The 22722-nt window shown below is 39.1% G+C and overlaps 2 protein-coding genes across 6 annotated transcripts in view; both read right to left on the bottom strand.

Annotated features, from left to right (window-relative positions):
• Positions 1-2119: 2119 nt before the first annotated feature.
• phaf1 (phagosome assembly factor 1) lies at positions 2120-15429 on the bottom strand. Of its 2 annotated transcripts, none has more exons than XM_044036219.1 (16): positions 14217-15429; positions 12975-13057; positions 12621-12704; positions 12186-12229; positions 11783-11862; positions 11601-11695; positions 10186-10283; positions 9736-9848; positions 8097-8230; positions 7378-7461; positions 6817-6899; positions 6657-6700; positions 6472-6521; positions 5796-5854; positions 5602-5674; positions 2120-5293 (listed from the first exon to the last, which is right to left on the bottom strand). In XM_044036219.1, exons 1-16 carry the CDS (start codon positions 14278-14280, stop codon positions 5198-5200), a joined length of 1284 nt encoding a protein of 427 aa, XP_043892154.1. In that variant the 5' UTR covers positions 14281-15429; the 3' UTR covers positions 2120-5197. The 2 variants fall into 2 exon arrangements, with proteins under 2 accessions (XP_043892154.1, XP_043892155.1); XM_044036220.1 differs by having other exon boundaries at positions 10186-10250.
• A 972-nt stretch (positions 15430-16401) lies between these two features.
• Positions 16402-22722, bottom strand: part of cbfb (core-binding factor subunit beta) — a 35476-nt gene continuing 29155 nt past the window's right edge. For 2 of the 4 annotated variants that reach the window (XM_044036351.1, XM_044036353.1), the window contains one exon: positions 16402-20426. In XM_044036351.1, coding sequence (XP_043892286.1) covers positions 20355-20426 — 72 coding nt within the window. In that variant the 3' untranslated portion in view covers positions 16402-20354. The remainder of the gene's footprint in view (positions 20427-22722) is intronic. The other 2 variants (XM_044036352.1, XM_044036354.1) reach the window with 2 other exon arrangements.

Genomic DNA, 22722 nt, shown 5'->3' with positions numbered 1-22722 from the left:
CTGCTCATGCAGGAAGTCCTGAATTTTTTTTATTAACTGATTCTAAGGATTCAGTTACACTGAAAACAACAGCTCTGCTCGTCACTAGTTTGTGTTTCGAGTCGAGTCAAGTCGAGTCGACCTTGAATTCGTTGCTTAGACTGAATCTGATTTTTTTGGACGACCTGCTTACATTGCCTTTCAAAAGAGACTCATATCTGAAAACTACACTGGTGAACTCATGGAGACACAACCCACAGGAGGAGGGTCAGAGATTAACTGGTTAAGGTTAAGGTTAAGGATAAGGGTTTGTTTATGAATGAAAATCAACAAGATGCTTTAGGAGGACAGCTGTGTGTGTTTGGACTGATTTGCTTCACTCTCTGCTGCCTCTAACATTTCTGTGTTTGCCTATTGTCTTTCACCCATCTGCTTCCAATGGAGCAAAGCTCGAGTTTCCCCCTCAAGATTGTTTGGGAAATGACAAATATACTCAAATTCAGCTGAGATGGAGACAAAAAAAAAAAGAAAACAACATTCCCTGAGGTTACAATTGTAATTCCCACTTCAACACACAAACAAACTTCTGTTTCCAGACAATAGCTTCAATGAAACTTGTTTTGCTTTTCCGGTAAATATGTTGTTCACTAGTTAACTAATTCATACCATGATATTTCATTTTCACGGTCACTGTGACAGCCTGAATGTATGAATTCGCATTTTAGATACATTTCTGACTTGCAATCACTAAATTTCAACTTCTTTCTAAAATACGGAGACATTTGATTAGAAACTTGAACTCTTCTCTGGTTTAATATTATTACATTTAAATGAAATGATTAATTCATGGACATTTGCACACTGTTGTGGGAGTAAAAGGCAAGTAAACGGATCAAATAAATCTCATTTCTCAGTTTAGAAAACACAGCCCACCACCATAACACGACTGTGACGACTATAATGCCATGTATGCTTGTTGCTAATGCTCAGTGACACACACACACACTCGCGCTCTCACACACACACACACAGTACATACTGTACAATGTTGCAATTCATATGCATTCTAAAATATTTCCTTATTTACAAGAAAGACGTTTCTTTGTAACAGAGGATACAGAGACAAAAGTCAAAGACAGGCTCGGTGGGAGATGAGGCACAATGTTTCTCGATTTCTCATGTTTGCTTGCACAAAAGCAAGTGGAAGTAAAAATGTCTGAATGAACCAGTTATATTACATCGTCCCTGTGACCGCCTTCAAAATCAAGGACCACATCACCTCACATGTTGGGAGGGAGTTTGTCTCCAGCTGAAATCAGGGTTTTTTTTTTGTTTGTTTTTTTTAAATGTAAACAAGTGGACGTGATATCTAGCGACGTACCAAAGCTAGACTCTGAATCTCTTCCAGTCCAAACATGCCTGTTAAAGCAGAGCTGAAGCAGATCAACTGACACTTCTGTGTTTTTAATACTGAGCAGTCCGAAAAAAGTAATAATTATAATAATAATGATAACAATAATGGGTCAGTTGTGAGCAGACTCCTCCTCCTGAGATTTAAATGGAATCAAAATTTGAAGGAAAAACTATTAATATGCTCAGTCAGAGCCTGAATCAGCCGTTTCTGTACTAAGACATAAAGAAAACACCAGAATAAGATCACACAACTATTTACAACACCTGTACATCAACATCAGGGTCCAAACACAGGGAAATAAAAAAAGATCTCTTCATCCGACAACAACGCAGGAAATGTTTAACAAACATGAAAATCACCCTAAAAAAACAACAACAAAATACTGCTAAAATTATTCATTTTAGGATTTGTATTTAACCTAAAAAATGAGTTTTCTAATGACCTTACAATGACAAAGTTTTCTATCCCTATTTTCAACTGAAGTACAACAAACACCCCCTGGTTTCAGTGAGAGATAAATCAATTTACTCCAATAAAATACTAAATAACACAATACCTGCTTCTCTATGATGCTACCTCAAAAAAGAAAATATCTTACCCGTTAGTTAACTGTCCCAACTTCCACCCTGATGTCTTTACACACTAAAACAATTAAAGAAAACAAGATAAAAAAAGAATTAGAAACAAATGGGATTCATATTAACAGATGATCAATGAGATTGTGTATTAAAATCAATACACAGTTTATTTAATTGGTTGTTCTATAAAAGAAAAATACATTAGATGCAATTATTACTAAGGAAAATGGGGTCACCGGGTTTAAATGACATCTCTGTGACAACAAAAAACGTGCAAGAGACACTCACTGTTGTTGAGACCGTGTCTCTGGCTGTAAACAAATGTCAGAATATGAAAGACAGGCCAGCTGGTGTCAAAACACTCACATAAGTCATGTGTTATTTCGTTTTTTTTCATGTGTAATTACTGTCAGCACTTAGAGGAAACCAGGAGCTGAATTTAGAGGCTTCGCCACATGTGCACATTTGATGCAAGCGGGAAAGGAGATGGACAAACACGCCAACGCTCCACGGGGACAGGTTTGGACAGGAGACGGCAGTGATAAATGTCTGCAGATCAAATTAAATCAGTGTCCAACATCTTTGGCAAAAACAACGGTGGGATTAATATAAGCAAATCCTGAACTGCAGAACCTCAGTGGAACAGAGAGATAGAGAGAAGACGGGAGATAAGAGATGGACGTGAGACCACGTGAGGATGTCTCCTCTGTCCACTCACGTAACCATTTATCCCATTTATCCCAGGTTACGGCTGGGTGATTCAACAATTTAAATAATTAACGCAATATATACGTTTCTTTAATAGCAAAATAACAGAAATTCAATACTCACATGTCGGCCACTTTATTAGGTACACGGGTTCAACCGCTTGTTGACACAAATATCTAAATCAGCCAATCAAATGGAAGCATTTAGACATGAAGACACGGTGATGAGGACATGGTGGTCTGTATTTCAGAAACTACTGATCATCTCTTGAGAGGAGGATACGGAGGAGGAAATGACCTCTGAGCAGCAGTCAGAGGAGAATGACCAGACTCTTCTAGTTCTAGGTCACAGAAAGACAACAGCTAACACCGGTTACAACCAACGTAAGAATTTCATCTCTGAACATGAAAACCCTTGAATCAATTGAACCTGCAGCAGCAGAAGACAACACGGGGTGGCGCTCTTGAGACAGGGAGCCATGGTAGCTCAGCGATAGTATTATTTCAACCTGATTCCCGGCTCAAATTGCTCCTGATGGAAGCGTGTGAATGGGTATGAAAGATGTGTGATAACGTGCTTCACATCATGGGTAAATGAAACTATAGAGTGAAGCAGCTTTGAGTGGTCATGACGACGAGGAGAAAATGATTTCACCTACATTTATTAGGCGTTGTGTACCTAATAAATTGGCGGGTTGGTGAATACACGTTTATGTAGGCAAACCAAGGCAAGATTTCAGGAGATTTCCGACCACAGTGACTTTGCTGTAAACAAACAGGAACAGTGATTCTATCATGGGCCCCCTCTCAGTGTTGTACCTCACACAACTGTTAGACGTTTCCTGCCTCTTAAGAAGTTTAAAACCACAACAAACTGGTTTCTTTGACTTTCACTCACAATCACAAATGAACCTCTAATAAAAATCGGACATATATTGCAATAATTATCATTATCGACTCATTTAGGATGAATTTTGTGGACACACCGGCGCCCAGCCCCGTCAAACGTCATCTCACAGGACAGGGTACAATCAACCAGTCATGTCAAAAGGTGTGCGTTAGTTCAAATGTAAAAATGGATTTTTAATAAACACACGGAGCACAATGAAAACAGGTCATGAACTGAACCGGAGAACACGAGCAGAGACAGACGCAGAGACAAGTTTGTGCCCCTCACAACATGCAGTCAAAGAAACACCAGCGTGCCAAGTTTGTGCTTTTAAAAAGTCTCTTCTCATTAAAAAAAAAACAAAAAAAAAAAACAACCAAACATCTGCCATGCAAATTTCGTGTGTCATGCCTGCATGTTTCCACGTTTGTGTAGCACTGCAAAAAAAAAATTTATCTAAAAACAGATGAGACAGCTTGTGTATATTAGACATACAAGGACATAGCAGTGAAGGAATTAAAATGCCACATGAGTGTGTATGTGTGTGCTTTGTCTTAAAATGTCAATCGACAGCCTACACATGCAGATACTCCTGTATGTGTGTGTGTTCGAGGGCACCACTGAACAGAGATGAAGGATGAAGATGAAGAGGGAGACAATAATCAGGGAGGTGATGACAGCAGTTTGGATCATTCTGCCTCACTTTGCCTCCATTCTGCTTCCGATCTGGTTTGACCGGCTCGTCCACAGAGCGGGTTATCACCTGGGCCACGTCTTTGTGTCCGGTTCTTCACTTGAACCACAAAATCTTGGATTCCTGTGTTTTCCTGTTTTTAGTTGCAGCTCCTTTTGCAGCTCTGTGTGTTTGTGTGTGTGTGTTTGGCTCAGACGTCTCTTGGTCGGGCTGGTTTGGTTCTTGTGGGTCTGGAAGTGTCCCGGTTTTGACTGAGCCTGTCGGGTCTTGTTCTGAAGCAGTGACAGGAAAACAGGCGGTTCCGTTTGGGCCGGGCAGTGTGGACGGTTTGATGAATCATCAGCGGGTCGAGCCAGAGTTTGTTCCAAGACTTCGGCTGCAGCCGTTTTTTTAAAAAAGCGGTAGCCATTTTGACGTCACGACTCCCATCTTTGATGTTAAATTTAGATTTTAGAGATTATCTGTCCTGCTACCACAATGTTACGGTCTCACTGATGCTGCCAGGTCGTTTCACTGGTGGAAACGTGGCGTCTGCTGTCGTACTGGGCACATACAGTCACATGACTGGAAAGAGATTACTTCACCACGTCAGTTCGCAGCACCACAGTGAGTGACATGACTACACAACCTTTTCTTTGCAAAGCATGAATAGTCTTACAGAGCGACAATGTCAACAGGGACACAGACTGGGTGTGTCTGGTTGGAAGAAATCTAGTAGACACTCTAACTGGTCTGGTTTGGGTGTTTCTGGGTTGTTTTGGGGGATTTAGTCGCGTTTTGTGCTCAATGTTTAGCATCAGAGCCGGGTAAGGATAGCTTTGTTGTCCTGGGTTACGTCTGCTTGGTAAAGAATCTGGCTCTGGGTTAGAGGTTCAGTCAGTAAAAGGTACTAGATTTCAGGACAGTCCAGAATGGGATGTGGTTCTGGTTACTTGCTCAGTGGAAACTACTGCTGGACCCGGGTCGGGCTTGACTGGTGGTTCGTGGAGCACCGTACAGCGTCACCGATGCTATGTGGTTATTCTGCATCACCTGGGAGAGGAAGCAAGACCGCGACACGTCAGCGTGGAGTTGAAACAACTCAGAAAATAATCAGTTCAAACTCAATTTTCAAGGTTTTTGATTAAAATCAGCAGCAGTTTGTGTTTGTATCTATGGTGTCAGTAGCTGTGAACTTACTGAGAATAAAAATGAAGTTTATACTGAACTTACAAAGTTTCTATTACATTGTTATGTAAACAGGAGCTTGTCCAAACCCTGGCTATGGATTAAGGGCAGTACAGCACATATTGCCATCACTTGACTGCTAACTAAACCTACAGAAACTAAAAGATTCTGACCTCAAAGATCATCCGCTGCAGTCCGAAACAGAAGGTAGAGCCAAATGGGTTGGTGTTATTGGCTGAAGACGACCTGTCAAACACAAACATATAATGATTAAGCCACTTATCTAGATAATATCCAAATTATCTGGAAAGTGCTGACGTGTAGGGTTTCATCAGTGATGACGACGGAGAATGTGAATCCACGTTACCTGTGCAACACTACGGGTTTCTCCATCGGGTGACCGAGCAGTTCCTGAATCTGGTCCCACTGAGTAAGACAAACACAAGTTTAACGGATAAAAAAGACATAATGAAGCTTTTAATCCACTCTCAACACTGGTGTATACACCATGGTGATATACACAATGAACCTGTACAAAAAGGTGGACTGAAGAAATAAGAAAGAGAACATGAAAATATTGCCACCTTTATTTATGGATTCTGGTTTTGGTATTTTTGGTGGAAATGGTGATATCACTGGGCTTTTCTTTTATTTTGTTCTCTGGTGTAATGTGAGAAAATGAAGAGAACTGGGTTTGACGTAGTCTGCAAACTCACAGTCCTGGGACTAATTAACACTCCACTGATCTGAAGTTTACTTGTTACGGTTGCTGCCAAACAGCAACAAACACACAAGTATTTGGCTTGGATTGATAAAACGTTCTAAAATGACGTAACTACATATATTCATGGCCTGAAACACGAGGTTTACACGTGTTTGCTCAAACTGGGCTTTAAGAACAGTGATGTCAAATGAAAAGGTATTGAGCAGACGGAATGAATAAAACTGTGTGTCTGAAAAGTGTCTGAAAGAGATATAAAGTCAAGAGACCACAAACATCTGGCAAAATGTAACTATGATAGTGTATGATATCCATAACTGACCTTGTTGTAGGTGGTTAAAATGCAGTCCTCTGTCTGAGAATGAGTTCCTTCTGAAGTACAACAGAAAAACATGCATTCAATGAAATAAAATAAGGATTTAAAATCATGTTACAGTATAAATGCTGGGGCATAACAAAAGCAAATTTTTTTTAGATCAGATGGATAACTGACAGAAAAGGTCTCACCTTTTTTGATGACCAATGGAATCTTAAAGTCACATCGATGATATCTGTGATGACAGAGAAAACTATTAAAAAAAAACTTTTTTATTTTGGTTTTATCAACTATTGTGAAGAAAGAGTGTGGATGTAAAACTGTTGAGTGCATAAAAACTTAGATGTTTACATATTAAAGTTGTAATGTCCAGGATAGTTGGTATGTAGGACAAACTTCTTAACCAGGTGAGACGTCGAGTCAAACAGGATATCCTGAAAAACAACGACAACACAGTCATCAGGACGGCTTTGTCACCGTGTGGTTGACCAGAGCGGCTCACTGCAGCCTTATCTACTGTCAACAGTGGGTGAGCAAATGCAGATAAAGGCAGGAATAAACCCCAACACTCGCTCATACGAGTTAACTGTGCAGTGAAGGGTCTGAACAGCTGCAGATAAGTGTATCTTGTTGACTTTCCCTGCCCCGCTTCTCCAAACACGCATGTGGAAATCAGACTGTAACAAAAGGTTAGAGGCTGATATTTCATATCACAGTCGCAGACAAACATGGATTAGACAGAGAGTTTGTGAAAGCATCTGAAAGAGGACAGTTCTGTGTGAAATGACTGGAGGCAAACTGTTGACAGTGTGCTGCAGGGATTAACAGAGTCATGACTTTCACACCGTGTGTCACTCTATAAACACAAACAACAAATATAAACACAAACAAACACAGGCTGCAAGTACATACCACTCCGAGGGTGAAGTAGTTGAAAAAGTAGTCGTTACATTTAGAAGGAACCTGCTTGTGAGGCGATGGAGAGTGGATCTTCATCTAAAACAAACAAACAAACAAGGGTTTGACTTAGTTAGTTTGTGGTGTTTAAATGGCAGATATTTACTGTTGAATTACTGCAACATTTTACCTTTATTTTTCCTTTAACTTAACCTTAACCAAGAGTGAGTACACTTAAAATAATTAATTTTTGAGTGTAATCCACAGTTGTGCCCCTCACACCAGATGAGCCAAACATACACACTTTATATGTGGAAAAATAACCATTTTAGTTTTGTACCCAAATGTTTAAATGCACTTTTGTAAGTCGCTTTGGATAAAAGCGTCTGCTAAATGACATGTAATGTAATGTAATGTAGTTTGCTTTACAGTGTAGGCAGTGTTTACCAATGCTGAAATATTGATTTTTTTTCCACACGGCACACACGACTGCTAAAGGAGAACAACCAATAAAACCTCTTTTTCTGAACTGCCTTGTGACTGGTTCAAGTCTGTCATCACAGGCCAGAGGCTGCGAAGGCTTAATTGACATTATGTCTCAAAAATATCAAAAATATGTAGTCTACCACAACATTAAAGAGTGCACATCTCAAATAGGTCCTAGCAATATACAGTGCATAGCATCACGAGCTGCAGATGCAACATCAGCACGTGTAAGATGAGCGTTTTCATACCTTGTCCTCAGACTTATAGAAGACTTTATGTGGTGAGCCCAGAGCACCGAGTACATCCTGACAGGAATCTCCAAAGTAGATATTCCTCTCCAGGAACCTCACTTTTGCATCGGCCATGACACCTGGACCACAAGCTGCACCCAAACAGAAAAGACGAGAGAAAACACAAACACTACATCAAGAAGAATAGTAGATTTTTTTTAAAAAACAGAGCAGTTTATTAGGACCATCATAACATATCTGGTCTGTGGTACAGACACAGTTATTTCAGGTATGGACTCAACAATATGCTGAAGGCAGGGTAGCCCATGGCCAAGAGGAAGGGAACTAGGTTTGTAAATAAAGGGCTGCCAGATCAAATCCTGAGATTTGGGTCAATATCTGACCTGGACTCTGGAAATTCCATTTACATATGTTGGAAAAAGGTGGGACACAGTCTAGGTAACAAAGTCCAGGCCTGATAGTATTCTTATGGAAGTAACCATTATTTAATTTGCTGGTTTAACAGTCTGGCAGTAAAGGACAGGAACAGCCTAATTCATATTGTAAAAGTCTGTTAAAAATCATCAGAACTAAAAATGACTGACTTGAATTCCCTCTAGTAGTAATGTGTCCTCAAAAAGGCCAAAAGTATAATTACTAATGACCATATACTTGGCAGTGAATTTACACTGATGCCATCGGGACGACGTTATGCGCAACCTCCCAGGAAGACAAACCGATACTCTAAGTCATTTATTCCTTCTGCGGTCACATTATTGAATGCAGTGACAACTTAACTTAAGGGGTCATGGTTAAGGGATATGTGCAATATACCTATAGGCTCTATTTATTTATTTGTTGAACTTATTATTGCATATATATATATATATATATATATATATATATATATATATATATATATATATATATATAGGTTTGTTTTTTTAAATCATTGCATTATGTTTTTAATACAGAGCTTAGAACGTTCTTTCCCACGTGCCGTGTAATGTTTCCTCATGTGCTCTGTTTGATTTGTGTCTCAGTGAATGGTTGTGTGGAGCGGTGACACTGAGGAAACTGAATTATCCTAAGGGGATAAATAAAGTTATCTGTACCTGTATCCATTATTAGATAGTGAACTGTGGCTGCATATGGACAGAAATATTTTTCACACACCATCACTAGCTTTAGGCAGGATGGATTCACTGATTCATGGTGTTGACATGAAATTCTGAGTCTATCATCAGCAGCCTCGGCAGAAATCCAGGCTGCAGTTTTCCAGTCTTTAGAAGTCCTGGTTTGGTGAGTCTGTGTTTACTGCAGTCTCAGATTTTTGCTCTTGGCTGACAGGAGTGGAACATGACATGGTCTTCCACTGTTATATTACATCAGCCAATTGGTTTCACATGATTTCTGGGATGCTTTTCTGCTGATCGGTTATACAGAGTTGTTATCTAAATCATTGTAGACTTTCTGTCAGTTCCAATAAGTCTGATCATTCCCTGATTCCCTGACCTCTCTCTTCAACAAAACACTATATGAACGAGCTGTCAATCCCTAGATGTTTTTTTTCACACATGTGTGAATTTAATCAGCAGTTTCACAAATACTGAAACCAGCCCAAACAAGAAAACGCAGAAATAAAGCACAATAATACCTGCAGTGAGAAGGCGGAGTTTGAGCCCCAGAGGCCCTGCCCGATCTCTGAGGACATCCACACACTCTGCAAAGATGTTACCAAGGAAACAAGCCAACGGCATAGCTGGAGCTCTGAGAACAGTGGAGTGGAGAGTGTTTTTTTTCCTGTTTGTGTTCTACAGTTGTTCAGTGTATCAAAATCAAATCATTTATTCTTATAGTGGCAAATCACAACATACAGTACATTATCTCAAGACAGTTAACATTATAAAGCCATGACCTTACAATGCATTATGGGTCATAATGTATAAAATAAGGACTCCATGTGTATAGTATATCTAGAAACAATCAGAGTTGCGGCAACTCCATAAATTGAAATTAAATCAACAGAGTATTTTCATTATTTTATATTGAGGATTTGCTAGAAATAGAAATATGTGTGTGTGTGTGTGTGTGTGTGGGTATGTACTTTGTTTCCTGCAGATTGTTGCCAGTGTAGATGTGCATCCTCTTGACCATAGCCCCGTGTGGAATCTGCAGGGAGGCCAAACCCAGGGCAAAGTTAGGCTGCCAAGGCAAAACAGTTGCGAGTAATGCGGAACAATGAGTTGGGTTAATTTTTCATCGTATGTTTTGACAAGGGATAATAAGGCAGGATAAAGCACAGTGGACACACATATATTAACTGGATTCCAGAATGAAAAACTCACTATGTTTTCACTGATAAGTGACAATAACTTTTAGGATTACAAGTAATTTCCAGAAGAAATGTCCTTGTAGCAATACAGGTTTTCTACATTGAGACAATTTTATTACATAAAACACATCTGGCTTAAAAAATAATCTCAGGCCTACAGTTGTCATCATGATAAACAGGAAAAAAAACTACAACTGTGTGTAGAAAGAAATGTAAATATTTGCTCTGTTCCTGAACAAAACTATAGACAAATAAAAACAAACACAAGATGTTGTTTCAGTAAATCAAATAAATTCATTCAACTGGGTCTTCAGCATGCAGCTCAGGATTTATAGAGCGGTTAATTAAAAAAATCAATACCATTTCAGTGCAGACATGGAGCGGCATGTCAACACAAAACACCAAATACTGTAGCTAAAATAAAAGATATGAGGAACTGGAGTGAAGCAGTAACAACATCATTCCATGATTTTAGCTTTCACAGTAGTGAGCTGCAGAAAGGAGGCAGATGGCAACAGGTAAATGACGTGCATCTCCCAGGACTGATACACTTATCAATGCATTAAAAAAAACCACTTCCTTCCATATAGCAGTATAAACAACAAAGGTGCAGTTTGCAGGTAGATGTTTGTGTGCAAATATGACACAAGTAACAATCTCGAAAACAAAATGCTACTGTTGTGTTTCTGCGTCGTCTTTAAATATAATTTATTAAGCTTGAGCTACTTCAAGACCTTGAACTTCTGGTTTCAGCTGGAATATTTACTACTCACTTAAAAACTGAAATGAGAGCCTTTCACATCATAGGAGTTGTCACATTGTTTCAATGTTTCAAAACAAATCTGTCAAAGTTGTTTTGCACAGTAGAGTTTGATTAGGTTCACTTAATCATCATCAAAATCCTGTGCCCAAGATTGAACAAGCCACAAGACGATCACATTCTCAATATGCACTTAGTGTCTTTAATATTCAGTCTCGCTGTACTTTTTTTATGACAGTGTAAGAGCAAGAGATGACCACTCAGAGACGTTGTGCTCAGAGCAAACACAGCGCTTGACCTCAGACTGCCTGTATAAATGGTAATCACTTAAAAATCAGACTGGTCTGATTTCCCAGGGGTGAGAAGAAATATCCACTCAGCTCTTCTGTAACCGACTGACATGCAAAATTAATGAAATTATTCTCACCTCATACTTTGGAGCTTCATTCCAGGAGTCCAACTGGAAGGAAAAGGACAGTCCTCGAAAGTTGAGATGGAACAACTGCTCTGCAGCATTGTAAACTGGTGTGAGGGAGGGAAGAGGACGTTTATTACAGAGGAAAAAGGGGTCAAAAGTGTGGGTTCATTTTCTTGTGTTTCATTAAGTACCTCCAGGGTGCGTAGCTCCAAACGACTGGTCTATTTGTTCTATTGTGGGGGCAATGGCCTGAGAGTTGAAATGGACTCCACTGAAACATAATACACACACAGAGAGACGGCGTTAAATGTATTAACATGCATACAGGCTGTGCCGCATTAGCTGAGGGGCCACTGAAAGCAGTATAATCCTGCACACATATCATTGCCCATTGGGGAAGTGATCCTAGACTCAGTTTAAGAAACATTAATGCAGGCAGGCTCCATTATTGTGACGCCACTCTCAGTGTAGTCTCCTGGTGCAGAGCTATGACTTAAAAGTGGCCTCTCTAGTAGCATAAAAACAGACACAACAGCTGAAAGTCTGACATGGTTTACTCCTTCAACTTCATTGTGACACTGTATGTCTACTCACCAGTATTTCAACTTGACTTTGCTCAGGTCATACACTTCAATCACCTGTCACCCACAAAAGATTAGAATCGTTAGGCAAGGCAAGACAAGTCAAGACAAGACAAGACAAAGAGGCAGTTAAATATTAATACACAAGGCCAAAAGAGATTTAATTCCCCTGCTAATTGTCTGCAAATAGGTAGGAGCAGATTTTGAAACAGAGTTAAGCTACTGCTGTTTCAGTCCTGTGGAGAAAATCCCACTCTATGTATGTATGTATGTATGTATGCATGTATGCATACACACACATATATATATATATATATATATATATATATATATATATATATATATATATGTATATGTATATAAAATAACATTAACATTAGTCCCTCACACACCATTTATGTGGCTGCCTTCTGAGAGTCTTTTGTTTATAAAAATCAACAACTTTCACCTTCAGTCTCTGATTTGTGGCATCAAACAGCAGTTTAATCCCATCCTGAGTCAAGTTCAGTATAAGGTCATGGCTGAGTGGTGTCTGTAGGGGAAGATAAACAAACTAATTAACACAGAGTTGGGGCGGATGTGCCGTCATGCACAGATATGCAGAACGATGAATTATGAGGACCAGCTTCTTTTGGGGACGACTTACAACAAGTCATTTAGACATTTACAAGTCATTTAGACATTAACAAACTCCCCATTTCATGTTTTAAAAGTATGATTCTGGAGATTTTTTTTAAATATATCTAGATTGAAACTGCAATTTTACACATCATGTGTGTATGTGTGAGTACATTCTTTTTACCTGCTCACTGTAAAGCACCTGGACATTTTTAATGATGCGGCAGTGTTTCTGTAGGATAGAGATGGCCTGGGCCAATGGCATCCCTGAAAACATAGACAAAAGAAAACAAACTCAATGAAAGAGCACAACAAATTATGTGTAATTACATTTTAGCACGCAACAGTAAACCAGGAAACTAATATGTAATGAAAATAATTACCTCCAACAAGGAGGTCATGCTTTTGCCTATCTGCTAGTTAAGAGTTTAGCTACCAAAATAAGGGCAGATTTATTTATTTCAGAACCATATTGTGGATACATTTTTTTTATACAACTGTGAGAAAGGGTAGTGTATGGACAGCAAGGAATAGTAGCCTTGGCAGAGGTTTGCACTCTTATGAGTACTTTCTCTAGTTCCTCCCAATGTTTGGTGTTGTTTAAACAGATATTTTTCCATGTATTAGTCATATTTTTTTCATCCTTTCTAAATATACCCTATTGGTTTATAAAGACCTTGGACCAAGAACATGATGGTTGTGCTCCTCCAGTGGCTGGATATATTAGGCAATTTAGGGGTTTAGTGTGTTGCCCAGGGACACAGACACATATAGAACAGAGAAGTGGTGAAAAGAAAACCCTCAATCCTCCATTTAGGAGATGACTACACTATGCCACAGCTGCCCTTTTTCTCTAGTTCTGTGTATGAGATGAAAACAATTTTATCTGTATAGCATCAAATCAAAACACACATCATCTCAAGTACACGATATGTATCGTAGTAATGATTATTAAACAGAAAGCAGGTTCTGCAGGTGCTGCTGTTTCTTAAATCTGTATAGTATAACCGATAAGAATCATCAAAGCTGTTGCTACTGCTTCAAATCAGTTTTGAGTGTACTGACAGTGTTGGAAACTGAGCTTTAGAATAGGTTTTAATTAGTTTTAACATGACAGGATAGCTTGTAGTCTCCTTCTGCATATGACACACGTCAGTTATGTTATAAAGGTTGTAATTAGGGCCGAAACAATTACCTGATTAATCGATTACTGGATTAGTCGTCTATTTTGATAATAGATTAGTTGGTTTGCTTTCTGATTCTTCAGCTTCTTAAATGTGAACATTTGCTGCGCAATATAACAAAGAAATCTTAAACACTGAATCATTTTGGTTTGTGTACAAAACATTTGAGAACATCATCTTTTCCAGGTGTGAAAAACACAGTATCAATCTTATTATAAACGATTAGTCATTGTAATACTCACCTAAGGCGAATTCCCATTGCTCATTTCCTAGTGATCTCTCAGGCACCACCTCAAGATCCAGCATTGGCGTGTAGTTGAGGGGGGGCAGTTCACCTCACCAAGACACAGTGGGACCCTCTGAGGGACCCTTTCTCTCCACCTGTCTGTCCCTAATCACAGTGTTGTCTCACAATATTTTAAGCAGGCTATTTTAACACATATCTACCTACTTATTTTTCCAAATAAAAGCTTTATTCATGAAAGTGAGAATCAAGCAGCCACTCAACCTTTGCTTTACAGTAAGAAGTAATCACTGTATCACGTCATACGTTATAAATGATACGAAATAACAATGATAAAATGTGTGAAATGTTTTTTTTAATGATGTCCACAATGCCACCTAAGCATCAGGTTTAAATAACAGATAATTAACACGTTTCCCAGTAAGAGTTCACAGCTTGCACACAAACAAATTACGCAACCTGTCAGCAAACTTGAACACTGAAAAGGGACAGCTGGCAGTGAACCTGCTGCTGTGTGTTTGTGGTGTTTAATAATCGATACAGAACACACTAACCAAGGCAAAAACAAAAGGATGGCTCAAACATGACTCACAGACGTCCGTTTTAAAAAGTGAGCATCAGTTTGTTTGGTGTCCCGTGACTGTCAGAGCACCTGATCCAGTGATAACCAAAGCTAAAATTACACAGGCACGAATATACTTTCTGCAAACACCAGTATTATCACACTTAGCTGTCCTTATCTGTCACTGTCGGTCGGTTACGAAAGCACCAAAGCTTGACAACAAGTCTATTTCTTTGCGCTAGTGGGCTAATGTTAGCTGACGAGCTAGCTGTCCCTCCTTTTCACGTTCCCCCTTGTTTAAGCTTACATATAAATAACGCCTTGGCGTAAATAAAATAACGTCAAGACACATAAGAATGGATTTTGCTGTTCAGACTGGCACGACATAGACAAAGAGAGCTACTGCCTCTGCTGTTTTTCTCTCCTCCTTCCACCGAAGCTCTGGAGCTAGCTCTTCTGCTAAGTGCGCAAATTCAAAGTCCTCACGCGACGAGACGCCTCCCGCACTATTAGCAAACTCGTACCGCGGGTGAATGTCCTCCGTGTGTCCCGTTCACTTTCTTCAGTGTCCGCAGACAGAGAAGAGCAACACGGCATCCGAACAACAGCTACTTGAGGCATCAACAACAGTCAGCCAGAAGGATCAGCTGATAATTCAACTTCCGATGAACGACGCCAGTTCTTGGTTGACGCGATGACGTCATCGTCAGCTGACAACATTCGACAGAAATGGCGGTAAAGGCCGATACATTATTAAGACGTTTTACGCAAATAAAACTACAATTGCACAGGATTTGGAGGTTGTATTGGCAGAAATTGAATACAATACCCATATGTTTAGCAGATAATTACGTAAAAATTAAAATTATTTGGAAAAGTGCAACCCAACGATGTCACTATCAGCTGTCAATAGTCAACACAATAGCAGAAAAGACAATTAGCTCATTTAGCTCGCTTGCCCAGGTGAAAGGGTCCTAAAATAAACTACTAAAGTAAAAGTATTTCTTTTGTGAAATTACAAGTGAAGGTCCAATGTGTAACATTTGGTAGGTTTATTGATGTAAATTGAATATTAAATACTCAGAAGTATGTTTATTTTACAACTGCAAACCCAGAGGTGATTACATTGTTTCTGGAATGCTTAGACCACCGTAGTTCTGTGACACACTTGGGGTGACTGAATGAGACCTCAGTTTATCTGCAATGTCACTGTTAGACATCAGCACTCAAAGAGCACATACCTCAGTTTCATCCAAATCAGTCCTTTACTCTTTTTTTTTGTTATTCTGCTCACTGTGTGCCAATGCGGCAAAAGTATAACCTCACTGGTGGAGGTAATAAAATGGTATTGATTATCTGTCATGCTGTCGTGGCCTATTGGCAGAAATTGTTATTGGTATTGGCGGCACCTCTTTCACAACTAGTGTTGATTTGCCTGCTAATGTTGAGGGAAGACATAACTAAGCCTGTGCTTGAGATGTTATGGATATGTCAATTAATTAGTAGCAAAGTAGATTTTTATTCTACTTTCTCTGTAAAAAAACAAAAACAGGTAATTTTCAAGAATTATACAGATGTTAGTGCATCACAGAGTGTAAAAACAAAACCAGAAACAAATACATTGATTCATACATGTTTATTATGAAAAACATCCAACACTTTGAATTGAATATCTCATGTTTTAGATCCCTCTGAGAGGACAAGCACAACCTTAAAACAGAGGACAAGACAGACCGCGCACACACAGAGAAGAGAAACTGAAAGAGTGTGTACAAGCCATTAGATATCACAGAGCTCTTTGGATCTCTGACTATTAACCAAAAGTATAAATAACTTACACATATTAAAAGATAAACAGTTAAGTTAAAAAGAACGAGTAAGAAAAGAAAGAAAAGTGTTTGTTTATGTTTTGCCTTAATGCCTGCATTAAGAAAACTGGACGATTGGGAGTCAACAAAGTGTTTTACATCTAATCATCAAAATTATCAAATAATGATGGCTTGTGTGGTGGGGATAAAGTGGACATTGTAGTCACTTTCTTAGGATAACCATATATATACTTGCTTATGTTGCTTAAAATTATGATGTATTTGGAACTATTTATCTTCATGTTGGATTAAATGTAGTAAAGTTCACAAGACCTGGGAACTATGGCACCTCTTCACATACTTTAAATCTGCATAGAGAACAGTGTGAGGAAAGTTCAGCACTGCTGCAACATTCATACTTCTTCTCAAAGAAAACCTCTATTGTCAGATGAACATGTTTCGGCTTGCCTTCTATGGGTCCTTCACAAGTTTGATGGAGACCACAAGCTGAAACGTGTTTATTATATTTATTTATTTACACTGTCAAAGACTATTTTGCATCTTCTGATTTAATGAGACCACCTATAGCTTGTAATAATAATGTTAAATCGGTGTTTCATCGCAGTGTGGCAGGTAAACAGCTGAGCCCATTGTCTAAATACAGGATCATCACTCATAACTTACCAAAGCCATCCCCAAACCCATACTCTCTCTGCAACCTGCATCTTGCTTCTAACTGTAATTGTTCATATCCAATCCTCTGACAGTCTCCACTTATCTTGACTTTGACACAGCCACAATTCTCCAACATGTTGTCATGCCTTCTTCTGACACATTAAGATTTACAGTCATCAAAGCCACATCGCTCCTCATCTGCTGGATTTTCAACTTAACAACACCAACCTGAGCCCAGACGACAAAACTCCTCTTTCAAATCTCTGTGGAATAGATATAAGATGAGATTTCTGTTGGGAAAGGTCATTTCCTGACCTTAAGATATCAAATTGTTTTCAAATAACAAGATTAAAATTCTGTATTATTTCAGCAGAAAATGCCCAGAGAACCATGATTTGGTCTTCTTAATAGTTTATATAACTTTAATAGGGTTGCAGAAATCTGAATTTTTAAAAATTTGATTTAGCTTTAAAGTTCAATCAGTTCCCGTCAGGTCTTTTGTATTCTAACCTCTGATATAACCTCTACATAGATGGTCAACTTGTGGTCCTATCATCATGTGGTTTTTCAATCGATTCAAATGGTTACTTTAAGCAAAAACACCAAGAATTGTAAATAGTTACAAACACACGGAACAGTGTACAAAAAATTATTTTAGTTTATGTAAAGCCTAATCTTCTGAACACGTCATATCGACAAGTTTTTCTTGGTTACAGTAATGATCATAAAACCGTTGAATGCTGTAAAGGTAAAACACACTAGAAAACGAAACAAGCTTCTTCTTGCACAATATATATATATGTAAAAACATTTCTGTCGACTAATAACAGGGCTTGAGTCAATCCACATTCAATGTATTTAACCCAGGAAGTGGATTTCCATGAGAAGAATCTTAACAAAACAAAACAATAAAAAAGAACATGAATAAAAAGGAAACGCATGAGAAAACTACAATTGACATAAGTCCTCAAAAGCCCACCGAGGGAGGCATCTCGAGACACTTTTCAACTTGACATAACATAGGGCTACTGCTACTGATACAACTAGCTCATAACAAAAGCTGAAAGTGGACGAAAATGAGTACATACACAGAAATAGTAGTAATATAAAAAGTAAACATCATGACTTTCACACATGCAAAAAAAAAAAGATCAGATAAGAAAACATACCATTTCATTACACTAGTGCTGTAACAGGAGAGGGAATAATGTAGACTGCAGGCTTTTCCAGTCCTTCAGTGATGAGGAATCTGTGGGTGATTGATGGATCAGTATAGGGAGTGTATAAATAAACGTACTATTTACTGGCACAGACTAGACCTGAGATTATTTAGCATTTTTATTGTTTATAGTGTAGATTTGAGCGTTTCAATAGTTTGCTATCTATCACTTCTGGTAGAAATCCATCTGCAAATGAGGAAAAATATACTTATTCTTTTTCTTATTTGACTTTTGAACATTTTTCTGAGGCCGTAGAGAAAGTCATTCTCCTTCACTTTCCTCAAAAATTCTAAATCACACCAGTTTGTAATTATGTGGTTTCATAGTACAGCAGTATCATGTTATAACAAATATGAGATCTTGGGCAAATGTGCGCACAGACTCTTACAGGGGGACACAGATGCCTTGAACGTGCTGCTGTTTGCAAGGACACACCTAACGAGAGAGCTTTGAATCACCCACTTATTCCTGATCAAAGTTGTGCACAGAGTGCTCTGACGATAAATAGACTGCACAGGGAACAAACAGAGAACACAGTTCCAACTGTGTTTGGTTTAACATGCATGTCCAGAGAATCCCCACTGAGGAACAAGACTGATTGTATTTCATAGTGCAAAACCCCTTGGAAGACAAAGGACGTTTGATTGAACCCGCCCGCAAAACCCCTCCCTATAAAAAACAAACAAAAAAAACACAACCACCTCATCGTTTCAACATTTTTCTTCCAGAGCCAAAGAAAGTGGAGTTTGCAGCAGTTTTCTTTGTCGACCATCCTGCCTCGAGGTTGTTGAGACAAAACCTTCAGTTCTGTTGTTGTTGTTGTTGAGTTTCTCAGTTTCTCAGCATAATGACGGTTAGAGGAATAATTCAAATTATTGTACAACAAACACTTTGTAACCGTACCAACTTCTCTTTGGATGCTTTTCTGCGATTTGCCTTCGTTTAAAAAAAATAAAATAAAAATAATTCAACATAAGCCTCTTCCTCTATAATCCCCTCTCTCCTTCCTTCCTCCCTCCTTCCCTCTTTCCAGCAAAGCGAACTTTGGTCTCAGAAAACAGCAGGTTTCAGGAAGTGAGCTGGTTACGGTGAGGGTTAACGAGGGCATTTTAACAAATCTGAGGTGTTGTGCAACGCAGACTTGTTTTTGTCAACACCTCAGGTTTGACGCATGCACGACATGTAATCCTCACCGATATGCCCCGATCATGACCCTGAGCCAAATAAAGCCTCTGTCTCCCCTCCGCCTCCTCCCGCTAATGACCCCTCTACCCCCATGAGATTCCTCTTTCTCTATTTTCAATATCTTGTATTAATAGAAAATATACCTTTGGTACTTGAAAGTCACCCCACACCCACACACATACACACCCTTAAAATAATTTTAGACCTGGACAAAAAATAACATCTTAAAATTGCCTGTGTGTGTCTGAAATGCTCGCCTGACTCGAGGACAACTTCATGTCTAGATGTGTCACATTTTACGACGACGACCGCTCACGTTCCTTCCTCTGTATTAAAATATATTCAGATACTTTTTGCCCAGGTCTGTTGTGGCCTTAACTCTTTGAATTCACTATCAATACAATCAATCAATCGGGACGTTTAATGTCTTCTACATTCAGATATTGAAAGGAAAGCTTTGGCGTGTGAGGGTTATCATGGCAAACCTGTTAGAAAACAATGAGGAACAATTGGTCTACAACTGCACTTTCTCTTGACTTTGCTTTTTCAATTGATTGTATTGAAAGTGAATGGACTGCCAGCCCTGGTTTCCTCCTCTTCCTCCTTCCACTACTTCCTCCTCCTCCTCCTCATCATCATCATCACTATTGTCCTCTTCCTTCTCCTCCTCCTCCTCGTCCTCCTCCTCAGCGCATCTTGTGCTCTACATCAGCGTTGGCCATGTTTGAGCCAGGGCTGGGGTCCTGCTGTCGTCTGGACTGGGGAGAGAGAGGGATGGAAGTATGAAAGAGGAGAGGCGATGAAGAGAGAGAGAGAAAGAGACGGGAGACGGTGATGAGAGGGAGGATGAGAAAGGAACGGGAGAGAAAAATACAATAAATTAAGTACCATTTTAAAAGAAATGAGTGTAAAGTAACAGTCTTAACCTCAGTGACAGTGGGGTTCATTTAATTACACTTATCTGAGAGTGTTTAATCATTAGGAGGCACATTGGAAAGCAAGATTATATTGCCTAATATTTCAACATGGCCTCAGAATATTGAAAACTACCTTCTACTTAAATAAGTAGCTGATTAAGAGGCTAATAAGTAATTGTTTGAGATTCAAAGTAGAATTTAAGGCTATTTTACAAATAACTTTGTAAGTTTGAATGATTGCAATTATTCAAAAATAATATAATGGGGGATTGTCTGTGAATCAGTGAAATAAAGGTCAAACATTCTGTTAATAAATATAATTTTTCCTCCAAGAGTTTGTAAAGAAGTCAACTAGACTCCAAATTGTAAAAAACCCTAACCCCAAATAAAAAAATAACAAACTCAGTCTTGAGATTACCAAAATTCCTCCAAATGTCACTAGAGGGAGCCATAGAGCCTTCGACCATGTGCAACAGTTAATATACTTTTCTGATGCTGATATTTTTGTCAAGTTAGCTGGCAGACAGACAGGCAGACATACAAATGGGCAGACAAGCAGGCTGTCTGAGACACACACACACACACACATAGAGAGAGAGGGATCGTTAGGTCATCATTAGAAGCCACCAGCATGACAAGACTTTTAAATATATTTCATGACTGGATACAGTGAGTGTACGTGTGTTTGTGAGCTCCTGGCACGACCAGCCAGCTCCTGCTGTAGAAAAATACCTGTGGTTATGTGTTTACACATAAGTGATAGCGGGGGGGAATTTAGCAAGGGTTAGGGTGAGACGTTGGGGTGAGAACGTGTGGGCAGAGGTGAAGCAGCGAGCAGAGCAAATGCAGACAGAGATAGTAAAGGGGTTGCTTAGTTCAACTGGAATGTCGTTTGTGTCATCTCAATGACTCACCATAATAGCAACATACACACACACACACACACACACACAAAGTAGTCACATGCACACGCACGTACAGTATGTCATACTACCATTTTGATTCCTCGCAGCCAGACTGACTCCACTTTACTGTCTGTCTCCTCTGAAAAGCTTCTCTTCTGTTGTTTAATCAAAATGTCTGCGAGCGAATATTCACATGCACGGTTCAAGGAGAGTGACTTGGTTTTTGGATCAGAGAGGAGTCACAATGAACCCGGATCTCAACAGGTCAATCCATATATGAGTGTGTGTGTGTGTGTGTGTGTGTGTGCTTTTATTAACATTTTTTGAGGTTAAGGCTGTGTTTTAGAGTTAGGATTAAAATGATGTCCATATGAATGAAGGACAGATGTGGCGATGGCGTTACACAAGTGACTACTTTCACAATATAATATGGACACTATGAACATATTTGAGGATTATGATTGCCCAAATCTTTATTTTTTAGAGATTAGAGATTAGATGGAGATTCCTCCTTATGTTTGGAGATTGTATATTCTTGTTTTGTAAAGTATAAAACACAATAAAAGTGTGTGACAATCACTTTGGTTCATATGAGGGTAAGGTTAAGGGTTACGATACAGTATTTAGCTGTGACGCGTCACAAGAACAAGTGTGTGTGTGTCCTCGCTGTCTCTCTACATCAGGGGTTTCAAAAAAACGAATGAACTGTCAATCATGAATTAAACTAGGTTTACAGCATTAAATAACATATAATTAATAATGAATACAGAAGAGGTGGGGGTTTATGACAAAACAAAACTGCAGCCAGCCACCAGGGGTCCAATGTTGAATGTAATCAGCAGACTTCATGTGGTTATTCCCTGTTTTAAGCTCTATCTTCACAAACCTACCAGCATTAAAGCTAATCTTTTGTAAAAGTGATTCAATCATGTGATTATTAACACCAAGTAAAATCGTCTGCTTCCTTTCCTCTTCACGGTTCAACCCTAATCATGTTTGACACTTAAGGAAGCCCGAGGATTCACGGCTAAAACTCGCATACGTTACGTTCTCACAAAAATAACCTGAGACGGACTGATGGACAAAATGAAATCCAACTTGCACAATAAATTCTGCAGTAATGTGACTGTAAACAGAGAGGAGTGGAGTGTGGTGGGAGTGGTTGTTGCTAATCATACACGCAGGAGAGAGAGCTTTCTGTATCGATCCACACACAGATGGAAGCTTGCAGG

The sequence above is a fragment of the Solea senegalensis genome, linkage group LG10, assembly GCF_019176455.1.
Source record: "Solea senegalensis isolate Sse05_10M linkage group LG10, IFAPA_SoseM_1, whole genome shotgun sequence".
Lineage (NCBI taxonomy): Eukaryota > Metazoa > Chordata > Actinopteri > Pleuronectiformes > Soleidae > Solea > Solea senegalensis.
The sequence above is the reverse complement of the archived record's forward strand: the minus strand, read 5'-3'. Positions and strand labels throughout refer to the sequence as shown.